The sequence below is a fragment of the Nycticebus coucang genome, chromosome 21, assembly GCF_027406575.1.
Source record: "Nycticebus coucang isolate mNycCou1 chromosome 21, mNycCou1.pri, whole genome shotgun sequence".
In the NCBI taxonomy this organism is placed as follows: Eukaryota; Metazoa; Chordata; class Mammalia; order Primates; family Lorisidae; genus Nycticebus; species Nycticebus coucang.
Window position 1 is genome coordinate 21,402,804 of NC_069800.1, and position 20,034 is coordinate 21,422,837.

Sequence of the window (20,034 nt, forward strand, 5' to 3'; positions counted from 1 at the left end):
GACGACTGATTTTCAAATTGAGCTCTAGATAGAGGGGTCACAGTAACCAGAGTTAGAGGTGGAATAAACAAGGCCTGTCCTTGGAATGACCGTGACAATAGGACAGTTCACGGTAGACACGGGGCTTACATTTTGAATCCTATCTCCCTGATCCACCTTCTAGCTCCTGGAAGGCTTAGGGACAAATGTCTTAGGTTAAGACAATTAGGGGTCTTACTTTCAAGAATAGGAACTGGACAAGCTCATGTGGAATAAGAAAAACACACACTAGAAATGCAAGTGGCATGAGCAGCTGCAGAAACAGTCCCTAGACTGGGATGTAGATGAGGTCCTCAGGGAAGACAAGGCAGGGAGAACCCCATGTTGGTGATGACCACTGGACACTGCCCAGGCTGCTCTGCTGGAGGTTTGCGCCCATGCTACCAGCACCAGAATTCCCTTCTTCAGTTCTTCCCTAACAATTTTCACTCTATATTAGGTGGTAGGCCTGGAATTTCAGAGCAAACTCCTTAACCAAGGATGAGATAATATGCTGGTAGAACAGTGAAAAGCCCAGCTAAACCAGCACAAGATATCTGTAACGAACAGTAGACCATCGGAGGGGATCATTTTCTTCTGCCCCTTGAAAACTGCCATTCATCCTTCAAGACTGCTCCACCATCACCTCTTCCTGGGAGCCTTCCCTGACCACTACAAGATGTTGACCTCCTTTTTTCTGTTTCATTTTCCCTGTATGAAGAAACTTTTTAGTTCTTGAGATATTTAAGGTGAAATACTCTTATCTCTGCACTTAGTTCTAAGACCTTTTTCTACCTCAACGTTCGTAAGAGGTAATCAATAACTGCTGTTGACGGAGAAAGAGAAAAAAGAATAAAGGAATGGAGGAAAGTGGGGGAGGGGAGGAGGGTAAAGGTCGGCTGACTCAGCGTGTGACTGGATATTGACAGACCTGGTCTGGCTCCTGGTCCCTAATCCCTGCTTCTTCCCTCTCCTTCCTCACATCTGGACCTCCTGGTTGCCTCTAGCAGGCTTAACCACCTGCAGTGCCCAGAATCAATCCCACCTGACCAGACAAAATCTAAACCTTTATTTTCTATGGTTTAGCATCACACCCCTTTCTGCAGCTGGTTCCCTGCTTAAGCATTAAAAAGCCAGAGCCCCAGGGTTTCTCTTGCTGTGCTGTGCTGCGCTCTCAGGACTGAGAGGCTGTTGCTACTCCCCAGACCCATGGCTGGAACCCTTTACCTGCTGAGCACAGGCCAGCCATGCTTAACTGACTCTCTTCAGGGGCAACCCCCAGCAAGCTACCCTCTGTTAACTGGCCTTGGTCCCTTGCTACTGACCATTATTCCAGATTCCTCCAGCATGCCCAAGGCCTGACCACATCAGAGGTTTAACAAGAGTGAAACAAAATCATTGCAGGGATTTTGAACAATGGAGTGATATATGACAGACCAGTGGTTCTCAACCTTCCTAATGCCTACTAATGCCAGGACCCTTTAATACAGTTCCTCATGTTGTGGTGACTCCCAGCCATAAAATTATTTTCGTTGCTACTTCAGAACTGTAATTTTGTACTGTTATGAATCGTAATGTAAATATCTGTTGTACTGTTATGAATCTTAATGTAAATATCTGATATGCAGAATGTATTTTCATTGTTAGAAAGGGGTCGTGACCCACAGGTTGAGAACCGCTGTGCTAGGCAAAACATTGTGTGTGTGGAGACAGGGTGAAAGGGCTCTCCACTTTGCTTATGAAAGTTTAAGAAGTAATTTATAAAATCATTCTCTCTTAAATACATTCAAAAAGCCCTTTATACATGTTTGTGTTAAAAATTCTGGGTAGCAGCTCAGACTTTTTGTGAAAAGAGTATTTTTTAGGATGTCTGCTCTGCCTGTTAAGATGGCATCGGAGGCCCATTCTATTAATGTGAAAGTACCATTTAAATTCAAAAGATCTATGTCAGAAGAATCCTGAAAGGATGTGGAGAATCATAACTGCTGAGATAATTAAGCTGAACGGGGACTATGATTGGCCACAGGGAAAAATGTGGTGTTCATGGCCCATTCCACAACAAATACTCACACCCAGTAGTTCCTCAATATCTGGTAATGGAAGAACAAATGTGTGCACATATGTGTGTCCATGTGTAGAAACAGCCAACATGTTAGTGGAAATCCCCTGATGGTATCGATTACATGACAGCAAATAGTTTATAATTTCACTCCTTTTCAAGTATGCATTTTTATACCCCACACAAACTGCCCTAATGTATAAATGGACATTAATGACAAACAAATTATGAATTCTCCCTGCAAGTTCAACTGTCCAAACAAGAAATGAGAATTTAGAGGAGCAGCAACTAATCTGAGGCCACTGAACTTTGCCCATCTTGGGGCCACTTCCAGGGCAGGAGAGCAAGAAGCCTTCGGAGGTGGGGGAGGCGCGGGATGTGATCTGTTCTCCTACTAGACAAGTCGCTTTGCAGGCATTCCATCAGGGGCTGAGTGCTCATTCAGCAGGAACTCCTTACATGTGGAATTTTTAAAATTAACCTGCCAGAGAATCACCTCGGGGATATGAAATATAGAATTGATAAAACTATCTGGGTTTATTTTATTTATATATGTATATACGTACATGTGATTACAACAGAAATCATACGAAGTTATGTGTACATGTACAAAAGCCAACCTGAACTTGCCAATCTTTTAGGAACTTTAAATGTCTGATGTTGTTCCTCAGACGTTTGACAGACTGGAGGAGAAAGCAAATCCCATAAACAATATCAGCAGGTTTCAGTTTTATATTAACTATTATGTCAATCAAAGAGAAAAAGCATTATCTAAAGTAGGAGGTTATAGTTTTGTTTCTATTATGCAATCATCTGAAAGGAACTGAGAAATTTTTCTAATTCTGTTTCTTTATATAATTTAAGTCTGGCTACAATTATTTATTTCTATTATATATTTCAGAAGTCCAGCAACCAGGACCTTCTGCATATATAACTTTCCTATTACAGATGGGTGAACACGTATTTTAAATGTAATTTTTGTCTAGGACTAAACTACAAATACACAGAAAAGTATATGAATCTGGAAAGCAGTACAAAGGTACTGTAGGATAGTGCCACTGTATGTACTTAAAAATTATCAGTAGAGCTTGAGATTTATAAAGATAAACTAAGGAAAGCATTATTCACGTTTTAACTTCATGTTTTCCCGTCCTCTCATTCATTTTTCTTCATAACACAGTTACCTACATATGCATAGGAAAAGCAGATCTGAAGAGCAGAGGTGTAGTGAAAATCACAGAATAAAGGCCAAGAGCCCTGCAGTGAGAGTCAAGAACACTGTCTTCTCATTCCAGCTTTGCCCTTCATAAACTGTGTAACCTTGAAGAAGTAACTAAATATCCTAAGTCTCTTTTCTTTCAACCATTAAATTAATAAAAGTAAAGATACTAATATTAAATAATAACACTGATGTAATGTTAGCACTATAGCAGAGACAATTTCATTTATTTACAATGCCATTTCCTCTTCTTGGAAACTCTGGAGGAGTCCATTTTCCCCTGGCTTCTTTGCAGTTAGGTTGGGGGTTTCTTGCCAGAATTCCAAACATTGAAACATGAGTAAAAGTGATTGATATAAGCCATTTCTAAAACTGGTCTTTAAATATATCCCACGAGATCCTCCAGGTCTCTCTTCCAGTTCCATAACATCCTGAGCAGACACATACAAATCACATGGTGCAGCTACAGAAACAGCTTAGGTCTCTGTGTCACCAAACACAAACACACACACATACACACACACAAACACACACAAATACACCCACACACAAACACACACACACTAACACATAAACACATACAAAAACACCCACACAAACACACACACATACACACACACATAAACACATACAAAACACCTACACAAACACACACATAAATACAAACACACACACATACACACACATAAACACACACAAACACATACAAAAACACCCACACACAAACACACACACACTAACACATAAACACATACAAAAACACCCACACAAACACACACACATACACACACACATAAACACATACAAAACACCTACACAAACACACACATAAATACAAACACACACACATACACACATACACACACACAAACACACACAAATACACCCACACACAAACACACACACACTAACACATAAACACATACAAAAACACCCACACAAACACACACACATACACACACACATAAACACATACAAAACACCTACACAAACACACACATAAATACAAACACACACATACACACATACACACACATAAACACACACAAACACATACAAAAACACCCACACACATACACAAACACACATACAAAAACACCCACACATAAACACACAAACACATACAAAAACATCCACACAAACATACACACAAAAACACCCACACAAACACACCCACACAAACACACACATAAATACACACACATAAACACACACAAAAAAACACACAGAGACACAAAAAAACACACAAACACACGGGTTTATGTACAGGGTGGACATAAATCTCATGTGCAATTAGTACCATTTAAGTTGCACACAAGCTTTATATCCACCCTCTTTAAAATACATATACTTAAGAAGTTAGCTTACATCTGCGTCTGCCTTTAACATACCTGTGAAACACAGACAGAAACTATCAATTTCACTAAGCATTTTAACTGAAATGACTGAGTCGATGTAAACACATCATCTTTGCTGATCAGCTGAACTGCAGTCAGTGACACTAAGCTTGTGGAAAGATTGAAGTCTAGCTCAAAGATGAAAATTCACACCAATGTAAAGTCAATCTCTCACTTTAAAATCAGAACTGAGAGGATAATATGTGACCATTTTTAAAATCTCCCTTTAAGAGATCTCTATTCTTGGTTATAGGCCCTCAGAAAAGAGCAACAAAATGCTAAACTATTCAGATACGTGTAATAGAATTTTGCATCTAATATTTAATAATTCTGTCCAAATTTCACAATCAAGTACCACTTACATCAAATTTGGGGGAAGTCCTTCTGAGGAGCTAAAAACTGGCACTGAAGGTCCCATTAGCATTTTTGTATGTGGTGTCAAATTTTCTTGACCAAATTGTTTAGTCCATCAAAGAATTATCCCCATAATTCATGTCAATGAAAGGAATTGTTGCTTAAATCCAAGATAATTACATCAATTCAACTGCTCCCTCTTGGCTGATTACTGCTGCTTTACAAATATCGCTGAGAGTTAATATCGCTGAGATTTTTTTATAGCATCGAAAGGTCAAAAATCAGTTCAGAGAAGGCTAAAAATATTCCTTAAATTTAATTTTTAAATGCAGCTTTCTGAAAATCAGACATGTATTGTTTTAGAGCAATCTTGACATCTCCAGAGGTGTATAAATGAATTTAAACTTGTCAATGACATACTTTAATGAAATAAATTACAACTATCATAAATACATATAATTTATGATGATGAGTGGCTAATTTTATTATTCAAAAATTAAAAATTATGGCAAATTTAACTAAATCAACCATCTAGAAGAAAATAGTAAAGTGTATACTTCCGGTACACAGAAAACTGAGTTGTCCTTTTCCTGAATGTCTTCCCGGTGTTAAAATTTCATAACATGCCTTTTCATAAAGGACAGAGGAACCGTAAACAAACACAAGTCAAATCAATCAAGTCAATTCCATGGGCACCAACTATGCATACATGTATGTGAGCAAAGCTGCCTAACAATATAGAGGATGCCACTATGGCAGGTACATGAGTGTTTACCTCAAACTCCAGCATCCTCTTCTTCCTTATTAAACAGAACACTGATTTGGTGTGGGGGCGGGCGTTGATGATTACATTGCTTCTTGTAATAATAAACTACATGCCTGGAATGAAGATTTGATCAAATGCAAGAATAATGTGGGATTTCAGGAAAATCTAATTAAAGAAAATTAACTCATCTTTGGGGTGCGCCTTTTTTAAAATTTTTCCTTTCCTATTTCTCTTGACCTGTACCATATTTATGACGGCTAAAGCTCTAGCAGGCACCCTGGTTACCGAGGTCCTTACTGTGGGAGCCGTGCACTCACTAGAAAGGAAGAGCAGAAATTGAAGAGCTTGAGACCTTGATGCCACCATGGAATTACTACACAACCAGTCCAGTCTGATCTATACAACTTTTACATGAGACAGTAATATAAGCCTCTGTTATGTTGGATTGTTTTTCTGTTAAGCAGCTAAAGTGATTTTAAGTAATATAGTCAAATCAGTTTTTAGAAATAATCAAAAACAATAAATGGTCTTGCTAATTTGTTGTTTTACTTTGATGACTATGTTTATATAGACTCAAATTTAACTTTCCTTCAAGCTATGAAGAGCATTTGTTAGGTTTCTTAAAATACGAATATGTCTTATAAGAAAATCAGCACAATGGACAATTTATTTTAATAATACTTTCTTCATTTATTATAAGCAAGACCCTGAGGGAAAAAATTACTGGGAATCCAACTTCTAAGAAAAATTTTCTCTTATAATTCCCAAAAAGTAATAAAAGGTATAATAAAAAAAATCCTGTAGGTTTATAGTTTCTAAAATAATTTAGGGGAGAAGAAAAGAAAAAGACATATATTAATCCCCTAGTATTTTATTACACACTAGACACTTTTGTTTATTAATAAACATTTTAGGTAGTTAGTATTATTATCCCTTTTTTAAAGTTGAGAAAACTGGGGCTTGGCGGTATTAATACTCTAACTGACTCCACACCGTGAGTCCAACCGCCAATCCCATATTCTTCTCGTGACAGTCTGCTATGCAACATGCATTGACATAGCAGGATGTACTCTCTAGTTTAAACTCTGTTCTATAATTATTTCCAAGATACTATTTTTAAAAATCCATTGATTGTTATAATAGCTAAATTTTTAATTTCCAAATAAAAATTACACTGAGAACCCTAGATGAAGGACAGAAAAAAACTTTAAAGCCTGAAACTCTGTACAATCCTCCCTACTACACCCAAGTATGTGAAAAGAAAAGGATCAAGAGAGAAAGAGAGAGAGGAAGAGTAGGAGAGGGAGGGAGCAAATCTATTTATGTCCACCTGGGTCTTATATGAAAAGGACCCTATTCTATTGTATGCTTTTGTTCTCCCCTATCATATTATGTATCTCAGGACTGTGAAACCATTCATCTCCCTAACCTAGAAAGAAAAATACAGTCACAAGGTTTTAGTATCAAAAAAAAAAATCCCAATTAGGAATTTCTTTCTTCCTCATCTCACTTTGATCTCTTTCTCTTTCTCCTTTAACCAAGCAGGAAGGAAATGCAAAGTGTCAACACTAATTTATTTTTTATTTTTCAAAGTAAGTAGCTGATATATTAAGCTCTCAGGCTACAAAGTCCTGAAAAGCAAAAGAAAGTCATTATGGTGAAAAAGAAACAGCAGCCTCCAAATGTGGTGTTGTTTCAGAATTCATATTGAAAGTGACTTTGTCATACACTACACGTGTGTTTACGCCAATAGCTTATAGCTGTTACACCTTATGACAAAGATAGAAATACAAAGTTTGACAAGAATAAAAATAGTATTCTATGCATTTTGAAATCATTTAAAATAACACTGAGGCAAAACAAGATATTTAACACTTATGATATAAATTTTTTTGAAGACTATTATTTTTGTGTTTGATGACTACAGAAAAAATAATTTTCTTTAAAGTAATGCAGAACTTACTAAAAATCTTGCAGTTGGTATAGTAAAAAAGTATAAACATTTTAAGTTAAGTGATATTGAGGACTTACCACCTCCTCCTCCAAGAAGACTGGCATTTGCTGTATAAAAGACAAACAAAAGATATTAAATAATTTGTAAAAAATATAGTAGAACAGAGTAGTTCAAGAGAAAGCTGGTAATGGTTACGTGTCTTGTACACATACATAAGCACAAAATACATGTATATACTTTCAGTTAAAAGCAACATTTATTACTGTTTCATGATAGGATGAAAATCCAAATATTTTCCCATTTCTGTCTCTTTTCTCTTCAACTGTCTATTTTAATAAAGTATTTGCTTATAAGAAAATCAAGCATATATTGATATTGTCTTATTCTCCATTCTGTACCTAAATTAATCTTCTGAGTTCTCCATGTTATCAAGTGGATATAAAACAATTATTTAGGCACTTTCAATGACTTCAAAGAATAGTATAACAAGACAGAATAATGATAATTTAAATTAAATTAAACACAATCAAACAAAAGTATCTCCAGATATTTTGCATTAAGAAATAACTCTTAAATTGTAACAGATGTAGTACTTTTTCTGTTAGCTTTTTATTCTGAGGAAAGAAATAAATGTTAAAAGATACTATGCCACTTCATAACTATTTATTCATCAATCCAGCACACAAACAAATATAAGACAATTCCATTTTGATGGCCTTCTTTTCAAATTTTGGAAAGTTCCATAGCAGGTTTCTGCTGATATATCAGGAACAACCCTATGCTAAGTTCATCCAAACACAATAACCAGAAGACAGAACTCAGTGTGCAGTGTATTTCACTGAGATTTACCCCATAGAGTTCTTATGTATCACAGGAATTATCTTGTGCTATTAAAAAAATAATCCTGCAGTAGTGTAAGGAAAGTAGGTGGCAAACAAGTTCCTTTTCTTTAGGGAGAAAACTGAGGTATCAGAAGATTACATAAATCATTTAGAAAAAAACGAATAGGAGGCCTTTTACTTGGATTTCAGCATGCTGCCCACAGACCATGCACTGTCAGAATTTAAGAGGAACAAACATCAGAGTGTTAATGATTCAATCAATACGTAATAGATCACCTGAAGAACTGTCCATATTCATAGTTCCACGTGATGGCTTGCTGACTATTGCAACACTAAAGACAGCATCATGAAAATGCATGGAGAGCAGATGCCCTTGAACTATTTCCAATATGTCAGTGTCAGAGCACCAGACTTGGTCTCATATCATCCAACTACAGAACTGTCCAACTGCTGCTCTTGCCTTCCCCTTAGTGCTTTTGTCATAAATGTGGATCAAGTAGCAATGCCATTAATCAATCATAAACAAAACTCACTTCTGATGGCATAAATTCATCTGCCACCCCATCACTCAGGTCCCCAAACCCCTTTGTCATCACCATCAGTAAGTGTGTAGTACTTAGACAGTAAGCAGAACAGTAGCCCAGTCAAGCTCTGTAGATACTGAAGGGCTAACTTGCTGGAGGGGAATTGAGGACAGATACCGAGATTTCTACTTTGTCTCATACCCCTTGTTGGATGAAGGAAATTTCATGACCAACCCTTGTCTGTTGGCTAATCCAAACATTTTCTAAAATCTTAGCTACATTCATTTATAAAACCACATGGCATTTCACACTCCTGCTGATTTTTATTTTCATATTTGACTGAGAACTACTTCCCTATCTATAGGTTATTCAGATTCCCAAGACTCCATCTGTTGTCCTCCAATTTTCACATATTCATTCATAAGGAAAAGAGGTATTTCCAACAACAAACACCAGTAATAATAAATAGGAACTCTTCACTAAAATTATCATGCCCAGTAATGCACAATAGCACCATAGAGTCTATTTTCCTTCAATGTTTTGTTCAGTAAAGGTGAAGATTGCTCATTTTAAGGGCACAGACCAAGGCCCATCTGTTTAAGCAGGCATGTGTCCAATCGATGTGGGTGGATAAGTAGGAGTAGGAATTGGAATTCCTGTCCCGGTCAACCATCAGGTTAGTTTATGTCAAATGTGTGGTCATATCTGGATAAGCATATCCAGCAACACTTTAACACCACTATAGAACTATTTTATAAAATTATGACATTCTACATTGTACATAATCACTTTTATGATAATTTAATGTGCATTACCATTCGTGTGGTAGAATCTTTATCTATACTGTTTAATCATATTCAAAGAAAATTCCAATAATTTCAATCCTAATAATTATTTTTATAAGTAATCAATCAAATTTATGTCTATTTTATCAATTTTTTTCTTCTAAAGTGTAAAAAAAAATTGACTTTATTAGCAAAAATGTCAAGACAATTTTCTTCAATAAAAATGACATAAAAATAGGCAAGTAAAAGGGAAACTTTATTATATCTAATATTATTTTGCCTCCCCAAAGCACCCCAGTTATCCAACATTCATTGGTCAGGTAAATTTAGTGTTCCTTCCATTTTAGCTAAGTGAAAATGACTTCTGTGTATCTAAAATTAATAGTCATTTAATTTCTACTTATCTCCAACAAATTAATATATACCCCACATACATAGGAAATTCCTTAAAGATAAGATCTGAGTTTAATAGTTTGGTCTGCGTCTATTAAGTTCTTAATACATATTTTCTAATAGTGAGATAATTAGCCAGTTATGGCAACTTCTTTATTTGGTTACTGAAGTATATGGAAAAACCTTTTGGACCTTTTTCTTTCTATAAAATCAAAGACTACTAAAGATACTCAAAGTTTATTTGGAAAAGCTTAACGATTAAGAATATATAAAATATATGTACGCCCCTAAATAAATTTCTTGTATAAACATATTTCCTATTTCCCTAGAGTTTCACAGAGAGAAGCAAAGAAGAAAAAGAACAAATAAACTTGAATTTCATAGGCATGATGACACTGCTTCTAAAATAAGATTTAAAAAATCTCTTCTCTGAGGATGCCTATGAACCAACACTATTTTAATTAACATTCCCCTGAAATAAAATGTCCCTTTTACTATTAGAGGAAGAAGGAAAAAAATCAAGTAACAGTAATTATCTCAAAGACTGATTCAATGCAAAGCTAAAATGAACCATTACAAGTTAATGAATCTGTGTATTATACTTTTTCCTTTCCCAAAAACAACTCAACGAGATGAGGTTTCACTGACAGTGAAAACATCGCTGAACATAAAATGGGAAAAGGTGTTATCTAAAATTAATTTCATAAAGGCAAATATGAAAAATTTATTTTTAATATGCTAAACAAATGGTTAAATTTTTAAAGTTTATGAGAATTTTTCCTTCTATTTGAACCTTACTTTGAATGTTTTTAATTAAAATTATTAAATTCTTGTAGGTATAAATATTCACATTTAAATTTTTAAAACAAAAAATAAATATATTATAGGAATCTCTTTTTGATATAATTAGCCTGAAAAAAATGAACATAGGAGTTGTCAACACCACATTATTTTATGGTTTTTTTTTTTTTTTCAAAATATAAATGGAATATCACACCACCTCTGTCCCCGCCAGATTGCCCTGAATGACCATCTGTGTGTGTTTGTGTGTGTGTGCGCCCGCACGCTGGTTGTGCATGTATGTATCTTCTTTAGCATAAGATTATGATTGAATTGTGGACCCAAACATAAAAAATAAAATTACCGTTTACTGTAAGTATTACAATATTCCATTACTTGGAGTTCCTAAAATGGAATACATTATTAGTAATATAAGACAAAGTTACAATGTATCAGAAACCTAAAGAATCTTTTCTCTTAAGATCTCAAAATCCTTTCTAGTCTAAGTTAATAAAAACACCATTAAACTAAACAAGAATCCTATGACCTCCATTTCAATTCTTCTCAGTTACTAAATAAACAGCTAGGTCACTTGGCAAGTCATCTTCAAACACTTTATCTTCTTTCATCAGGAAATTTAGAATCTATCGGGGTAGCAAACAAGTTTCAAACCATTCTGATTCATTGAAGAAAAGACGGTCTGTATCTCTGATTTGAGAAAGATTCTGAGGCAAAATCTGAGCTCAGTGGAAAACAGTGCCCTGATGCATTAATAATGTTGGTCATGGTCAGAGAGAGCTGAGACACAGCAGATGACCTCACCTATGCCAGAGATCAGGAATCTCTGGATCAGATGACTGCACTCAGAACTGAGTTTTTATTGCCAAGAAATTCTATTCAATAACATTTTAAAAAATAAAACTGGTAACCTACTATGTGCCAGCATTGTATTTTAGCATTCCTCATAGTTTTTGCAGTTTATGAGTCTGAAATAATCCAGTCTGTAAAATAATCTAGAGCTGGGAAAGGTAATTGAAGTATAATGTGAGTCAAACTGGCTTATAAGTGTTTAAAATTATTTTTTCATTCTACTTGCCCAGTAATTTCTATTGTCTGCGTGGTAATTGTATGGTTTCCCACTCCATTTCCACCCCACCCAAGACTATCTGTCAAACAGGCAACTGTGTGGGAGACAAGACTCATCTTTAAACATTGATTAAAACTATTTGTGCGGGGTTTTTGTTTGCTTTTCATCATTGTAAAAGAAAATATAGTTGTTTTCAACCTAACAGAATCCTGACCACCTAGTTTAGTTTATTTATTCTGCTTTCTTATTACAGTAGAGCATGTGGGATGTCAAAATGATTGTTGGCAAAAACTTCCCCAGGAGCTCTACTTAAAACACCAATTTCATTCACAACATGCTATTCCCCAAAGATACAAAAGCTGAGCCGTCACCCTTTAGAATGGCATACATTATATTCCCTATACTTTGAAACTCAAAGTAGGCAGTGCTAAAAATTTTGATAAGATTAAAATCCCCAGCATGGGCATGATTCTGTGACCACTTTATATAGGGAGCAACCATCTCAACTGACAATTGTTGAAATACAACCTACACAGACAAACACAGCCATCAATTTGGCAACAGACCCCTGTGCACGCTTTATTAGATTTACACATTCTAAACAAAATCAATAGAATGCCAGAGATTTGGGGCAACATTATAGTTTCCTGCTTTGAATCTGACAAAGAGGGAAAATTATGAATAGGTTTAACTGCTTCACATGTAGAAACCAGGCATAAACACATGATTAATGCTTTGCATTTCCTCTTACCACAGAATTCAAAGGAACTATTGATTATTCCAAGGTCTGTATAGTTGGTATAAGCTGCAACTCACTATGAAGCCAAAAATAGAATACAATGATCCCTACTATTGATAAATAGGTGAAAAGGCATCAGGAATTGGAAGACTTAACTGGTATTATTAACAAATAAAACAAATCAAAACAGAATTGCTCTGATTGAAGTACAAGGGAGGGGCTGGAACTGCCCGTTTTGCCAACCTCGCCTTGCACACTGTGATTCTGAGTGCTCAGTGACTTATACAAATACTGAACATAAGGAAGAAAACACTTATTTGCTCCAACCCCTTCATTTTACAAAAGTGGAAAGTTAAAAAGGATCAAAGATGCTAACTAACTTGTCTATGATTAGACCCAGAAAAACCAATCATATAATAGTGCCAACTTGGATGTCTAATAATACACTGTTATTAACAAGTTATAAATATACGTGAATATGTGTATGTGCACATCCCAAAATCATATACAGGGATAATTACAGAACACAACATGCATAGAATCCGCTGAACATTATTCTACTTAAGGTCACCTAAATTAATTTTTTTTTAATCACTAAGTTTAACCTTTTAAAAGGTTTATATTTCTTTCATTTGCTTTTAATTGTTTGGAATTCATTGAGGGTGCAAAGAATTAGGTTATGCTGATTGCGTTTGCTAGGTAAATTCCCTCTTATAATTGTGTCCCACCCCCAAGAGGTGTGCCATACACTGTGTTAGAGGGTGAACTGAAAGATTAGTAGGCAGCTCCTACGGATTCACAATGCAATGCTGAGAGAAATCAGTGTGCGTGCCTGCATACCAGTATCCTTCGAGATACTGTATCCCAGATCAATTGTAATTTTAATAATGATATTACTGGCTCTGTCACAAAAATGGGATTACTTGAGTAACCCAATCTGGAGCTTTTCAAAGAGTGAACAAGCATATCTAACTAGCAGGAAAAAATTAGTTCAAACGCATATTAGTTTTATGGTTGTAATGATATGAGACACTTAAACAGCAGTTTTAACTTGTCTTTGACAAGAAAGGTTTTGAATAAATACAAACCAATTTTCAACTTGAGAAATAGAAGATGTGCTTATCTGAGGAAATAGGATACCCTGCCTGATCAAAACTGCAGCCTGAACATGCATCCTTATATAAACACTTCTTGGGGAAAGTGGCTGATTTGTTTCAATAAAAGAAAGTCCCTTTAAAAAGCTGCTTTATATACTTGCCTTATTTCATCTTTCTCATAATATTATAGAATCCTCAATTCTCTCCAATAATTAAATAGCAAGTGAGATTTTTAAAAATGGTTTGTTTTAGATGACATTTTAATTTAAACAAAAAAGCAAAAACATAATTCCCAGTCATAATAAAGAGATGGGAAGCTGGAGACACAAAGGGAAGGATTTGGCGCTAGTGGCAATGCACAGGGTGACTCCCCGGAAGCTCCACACTGAGCTGCAAGGCAGGGGGCCATGTTTGCTGGAACCAATAGGACCATGCATGACTTCTGTCGCAGAATAAGTATTTGAAATAGATATTTCAAATAATAGAAATAGATATTTGTTACATACATAACTAAGGGAATGAATGAAAGACAAGGGAGTGAGAGAGAAGGAAAAGGGAAAAATATATTTCTGAGACAGATGAGAGGGCTCCCCTAAGAGATATCCACTCCTTCACAATTTTGCAGTCAGGTGAGGCAGCGCCAGAATGTAGTCAAGTGGATCTAGGTCCAGTTCCAGACTTTATCTTTGACCTGGAGAAAGTACCTTAAACTCCAGTTGATTATCTAGTTTCTTGGACTCTCTGTTTCTTAATCAGAGAGTGAGGAATAAACCATCTTCAGATTTTTTAAAAATTATGTTTTAAAAATATTAAAAAGTAAATAATAAAAATTATGTCTTTGGGTTTAGATCAATTTAAAAAATGATTCTATAAGCCCATAAAGAAAATTAATGTCAGTATTTGCATGCTGTAATTAATTTTTCCCTCTTCCGGGTTATTTTTATTATTTTATTCAAAAAGAATGTTGGCTATTTTATGCTACCGTTTATTCTTCAAAACCCACTCTACACCTCCCCCTGTTCTTTGCCCAAGCTGCTAGCCTATGCAGTTGACATCAGTAGGCGCTCTTAATCTCTCTGTCTCTGGCTGGGTTCAGTCCATGCGAAGCCCTGGCTGATAATGGAGAGATGAGAATGAGTTCAAGGCTTTTAGTTCCCTGGTTCACTCCCTGTAAGCTTACCTTAAGTGTATTTTGTCCACTCAATGAAGGTCACTGCGCTAATCAAGGTCATTTAGTTACAACATGACTTTTTCTCTTTGGGGGTTCTAATGTCCTCTGCCTCTCCTTATCTCTTTGATTATACAGTGGCAAAAGCTGTGTTGTTGGTATCCTCTGGCTCATGAAGGATTCTTTGAGGTTCTCTGCTGCCACACTTGCCTCCAACCCTTATACTTATTCACTATGTAAATAAGCCCTCCTTGAATTATTCAAATTGTACTGTGCCACCCTTTTCCTGTTGGGACTTTAATTGAACAGATAAGATTTATACGGATTGGTCACTACAATAGCTAGCCTAAATCTCACATCCCTTTGCAGCCTAATTCTCCCTGTCACAATTGTGATAAAAATGGTTCTTGTTCTTACATTTCCATTTGAAGAATAATAAGTAAACTAATGTTTCCTTTATTAACTAAAAATATAAAGTATGTAAATATAACAAAATATATTAAAAGTTATAAAATATAAAATAATATGTACTGATTTGAACATGTGAAATAACCAAGTATATATTACACCCACTTCCTCTACCTACCATTCCCTTCCATACTTTTCTCCATGTTTATGTAAATAATGCACATAATTGAGGCTCCTGGGTATTATTTTTTAAATTATTTTTCATTTTATTAAAAATAAAATTGCCATGCAATATAACCTTCTGATTTATCAATACATAATGACTCCAACTAATAAAATAAATATGTAACAAACTATAATATTCCAAAGTTTAAGTAAAATCACTCTCCTTGATGGGTACTTAGGTTATTTCAGTTCTCTAAATGGTTACTAAATACAAACTGTGACAGGTCTCAAACTTCAATGCAAACCAAAAAGAACATATTAGAGCAAGAAAGTTTCCACTGCTTTCCAATTAAATTTCTGGCATATTTAAGTATTATTCAAAAGCTTGTGGTTAACATGGTTCAGAAGATATTAATTTATTAGAAAGATACAGAAATTTTATCAAAAAATCCCAAATATATAAGAATGCTTCAGCTCAATTAAAATTTCAAAGCTAAATATAGTATCTTATTCCAATGACAATTCTGACTTTTCTCTTTCCATTCATTTAAAACCAACCATTAAGAAGCTTCACATGTGCCAAACATTCTACCAGGTACTCACTGCAGTGACAGGCTGAAGAAAGATGGAATGGAATCATTAAAAGTAATCACTAGTTACTCAAATTGAAATGTACACTCTGGCTCAGCACCTGTGGCTCAAGCGGCTAAGGTGCTAGCCACATACACGTGAGCTTTCGGGTTCGAATCCAGCCTGGGCCTGCCAAACAACAATGATGGCTGCGACCCAAAATAGCCAGGCGTTGTGGTGGGCACCTGTAGTCCCAGCTACTTGGGAGGCAGAGGCAGGAGAATTGCTTGAGCCCAGGAGTTGGAGGTTGCTGTGAGCTGTGATGCCACAGCACTCTACCCAGGGTGACAGCTTGAGGGTCTGTCTCAAATGTATACCCTGGATCCTAACTAAAATAAAAATAGCTTAAATGAATTGAGTTTTTGTCAGATGCCAGGCATACTATTAGCTAATATGTCTGCACAAGAAGCCAATACAGTAGGTGCTATTTATTACTCCAATTTTATAGATTAAAAAATTGGGACACAGAGAAGTTAAGTAAAATGTCTAAAGTCAAAGGTTGAAGTCATATAATGTTTGTTACTCCAAAGTTCATACTGTTAAGCACCTCTCATAAGAAGAGTCAATTCCCACAACCCCCCACCCCACAAAAAATAGCAAGTATAACAGGTATAATTCCTCTTTCTTTTCTTTTATTTCTTTCTTTTTTCTTAATTACTATAGCATATGAGACTTTCTTTAGCAGTGTCAATTCTACTTCTGCTAAATTAATAACAATTCAATAGAACATGTGTTTTCATTTTTTCTTTTTCCAATCTAAACACATCATTTTAAAGCAGTATTTTTTTTTTCAGTTCATTAAAGTCTTGTTACACATCCAAAGTGTGCCGGCTCATGCAGGAGATGACCTGGCTCTCCATCAGCCTAACGCAATACTTGGATCATCAAACAGCTCTGTTCTAACTCCTTGCACCAAATCTGGTTTGTGACGTGGTCAACTTATGAAAATTTTAAAATGACTCTTGTATGATTCATTTCTATTAGAAAGTCATGCTCTGAATCACCAATGCCAGTGGACAAGCTGACACATACTTTAGTAAGCTGATCAAGGTAGAAAATAGGCCCATTATCACAACCAAATAAAGGAATACACAAATAGACCAGGATGACAATTCTCTAAGCATCTATTATTTATCAGGCAATGTTTAAAAGTCGATCTTGGCAATATCTGTCATCCTCCAAACAACCTTGAGAATTGGGAATTTTACTTTTCCTACAACAATTGAGGAAATCAAGCTGTAATGAGGCTACATTGCTGGCCCAAGGTAATGTGCTGGTAAGTAAATATTCAACCCAATGTTTAAGCCATTTCATCCAACACCAAACCAGTTTTCTTCCCAGTATGCCAAACTTTCGCTTTGAGGAATTATTCCATTTCTCCAAAATTATTTCACAACAGATGCCTATCTAATGCTCATGATAAACACAGCATTCAATTAATATTGATGTCAAAGTCAGTATTAGTAGGTTTTTAACCTAATTAAAGTGACCAGAATAGATAGCATGTACATATATCAATTTAAAATTATAAAAATTTAAATATACACATTCCCCATATCATCTACTAATCTTATCATAATAACCAGCAATTTAGATTGCAGAGAATCTGAAATTATCTATGAGGGAAAACTTCAAAGAAACATTACATTTAATATTCTAATAACATTAGGCAAAACCGACATTTAAAAAGACTAAAATTCTCAGTATAATTTTAGGAAATACGAATAATTATACATACATTACCATCATAAGGGCATATATTTCTTTTTATTTTTATTTTTATTTTTTTTACCTTTTTTTTTTTTGTAGAGACAGAGTTTCACTTTATGGCCCTCGGTAGAGTGCTGTGGTGTCACACAGCTCACAGCAACCTCCAACTCCTGGGCTTAGGCGATTCTCCTGCCTCAGCCTCCCTAGTAGCTGGGACTACAGGCACCCGCCACAACGCCCGGCTATTTTTTGGTTGCAGTTTGGCCGGGGCTGGGTTTGAACCCGCCACCCTCGGCATATGGGGCCGGCGCCCTGCTCACTGAGCCACAGGCGCCGCCCAGGGCATGTATTTCTTAATTATTAAGGCTTAAAAACTTAAGTTTAAATTTATCAAAACACTAATAGTTTGGTTAAATATAATAAAGTTTGGCTTTCATCATGTAAAGGCAAGTTAGCAAAGCTTTTATATGCCTATATTGAAATACACAAAACGAAAGTAAATATACACTTTTTGTCCTGAATTTTCTATTATTAGCCCTCCTTACCTTTTAATTTCAGACTATCAAATAAAGAATCATTTTCATAACTTGAGGTAATAAATAAAAACCATAATTTTTCTCCTTCCTAAATTACATAAGCCTAGTAATTCTATTCCAAATTGTGGCTATTTTCTATTAATTTACAATGAAATCTTACACCGTTCAAGGATGCTATGCATACATTATTGTCTTTGTATTGATTGGAAGTATCAAAAATTCATCTCCTTTAACACGTGGAAAAATATAACTTTATCAATATCAAGTTTAATCATTTATCAAAAAAGATCTATTTTTTCTGTAGGCAAAAGATAAATTATAATTTGCATCCTCTAGATATTAAAATATACCAATTACTATTGTTGTCATGATTCCATCAGGCCAGCTGTGGATTCTATAAGAGAGATTAGTTTTATTCTGGTGCATTGAAAAGCACTGATATTAATCTCAGATAAAAGTATTACCATTGGTAAGAAGCTGATTAGTGACTACAGAGGCTTTTAAAAATAATTATTATTTAACAAATCTCTCAGGATAACTAAATAGTACTTACTAAAACTAGGTACATTTCTAATGTTCCTCTGAGAAATCCAAATACCAGCAATAAAATAGAAGGAACAACAGTCAATAAAATTTTGCATATGGTATTCCAGATGCAATGGCTTTAATGTCTACCAAAAAAGTATTCAATATTAATCCCTGGTTTCATCTGTAATTAGTTACATAATTTTGAGTAAATTACCTAAACCTCTCTGCCACACATAAAAAATTTTTAAAGTTTAATTTAATTATTTAACAACCACTATGTATGGCTGCTCTGGAATAATTATTTGGAATAAGTAAAATAGGCACATTAAATTAGATAACTATAATAAATAAATCTATACATCATAAATTATTATTTAATAATATAATAAATACACAATATTTAAACTTTAGAATCATGATGTTGAAGAGCCTTTACAAATTTTATTTTACAAATTGATGGTTCTTTAAGATATATTTTGCGAAATTTTCCCTCTTGGTTAAAGCTGAAGTCTGGAAAATATGGCATAGATTTGTTTTTTTCTGGTTCCTCCTCCACCTGCTCCTGCGAAGTACTCCTAATAAACCCTGGAAATAATGTAAGAGACATCCAAAGGAGAACTCAGAAAGGTGAAAGAAGGAAGGGAACCCAGGACTGGAGGAACAACATAGTTGCAAGATGAATTACAACTTCTCACCATAAGGAAGAAGGTGACCCCAACCCAGCATTTCCTGATACCCAAAGTAGCAACAGAAGATAACTCAAGTAGGCTCATTCTTCTGTGGGAAGTAACAGGAGTGCCACTGAAGATGAGCTGATGAACCAGCAGGCAAAGTACTCTCCTCAACAGTCCTCCACAGGCAGACACAGGACAGCA

The 20,034-nt window shown here is 35.3% G+C and overlaps 1 protein-coding gene across 1 annotated transcript in view; it reads right to left on the reverse strand.

The window, feature by feature from the left end:
- Positions 1-20,034, reverse strand: part of MACROD2 (mono-ADP ribosylhydrolase 2) — a 2,256,418-nt gene that overhangs the window by 1,701,071 nt on the left and 535,313 nt on the right. The window contains exon 4 of the mRNA XM_053574070.1: positions 7,845-7,874. Coding sequence (XP_053430045.1) covers positions 7,845-7,874 — 30 coding nt within the window. The remainder of the gene's footprint in view (positions 1-7,844; positions 7,875-20,034) is intronic.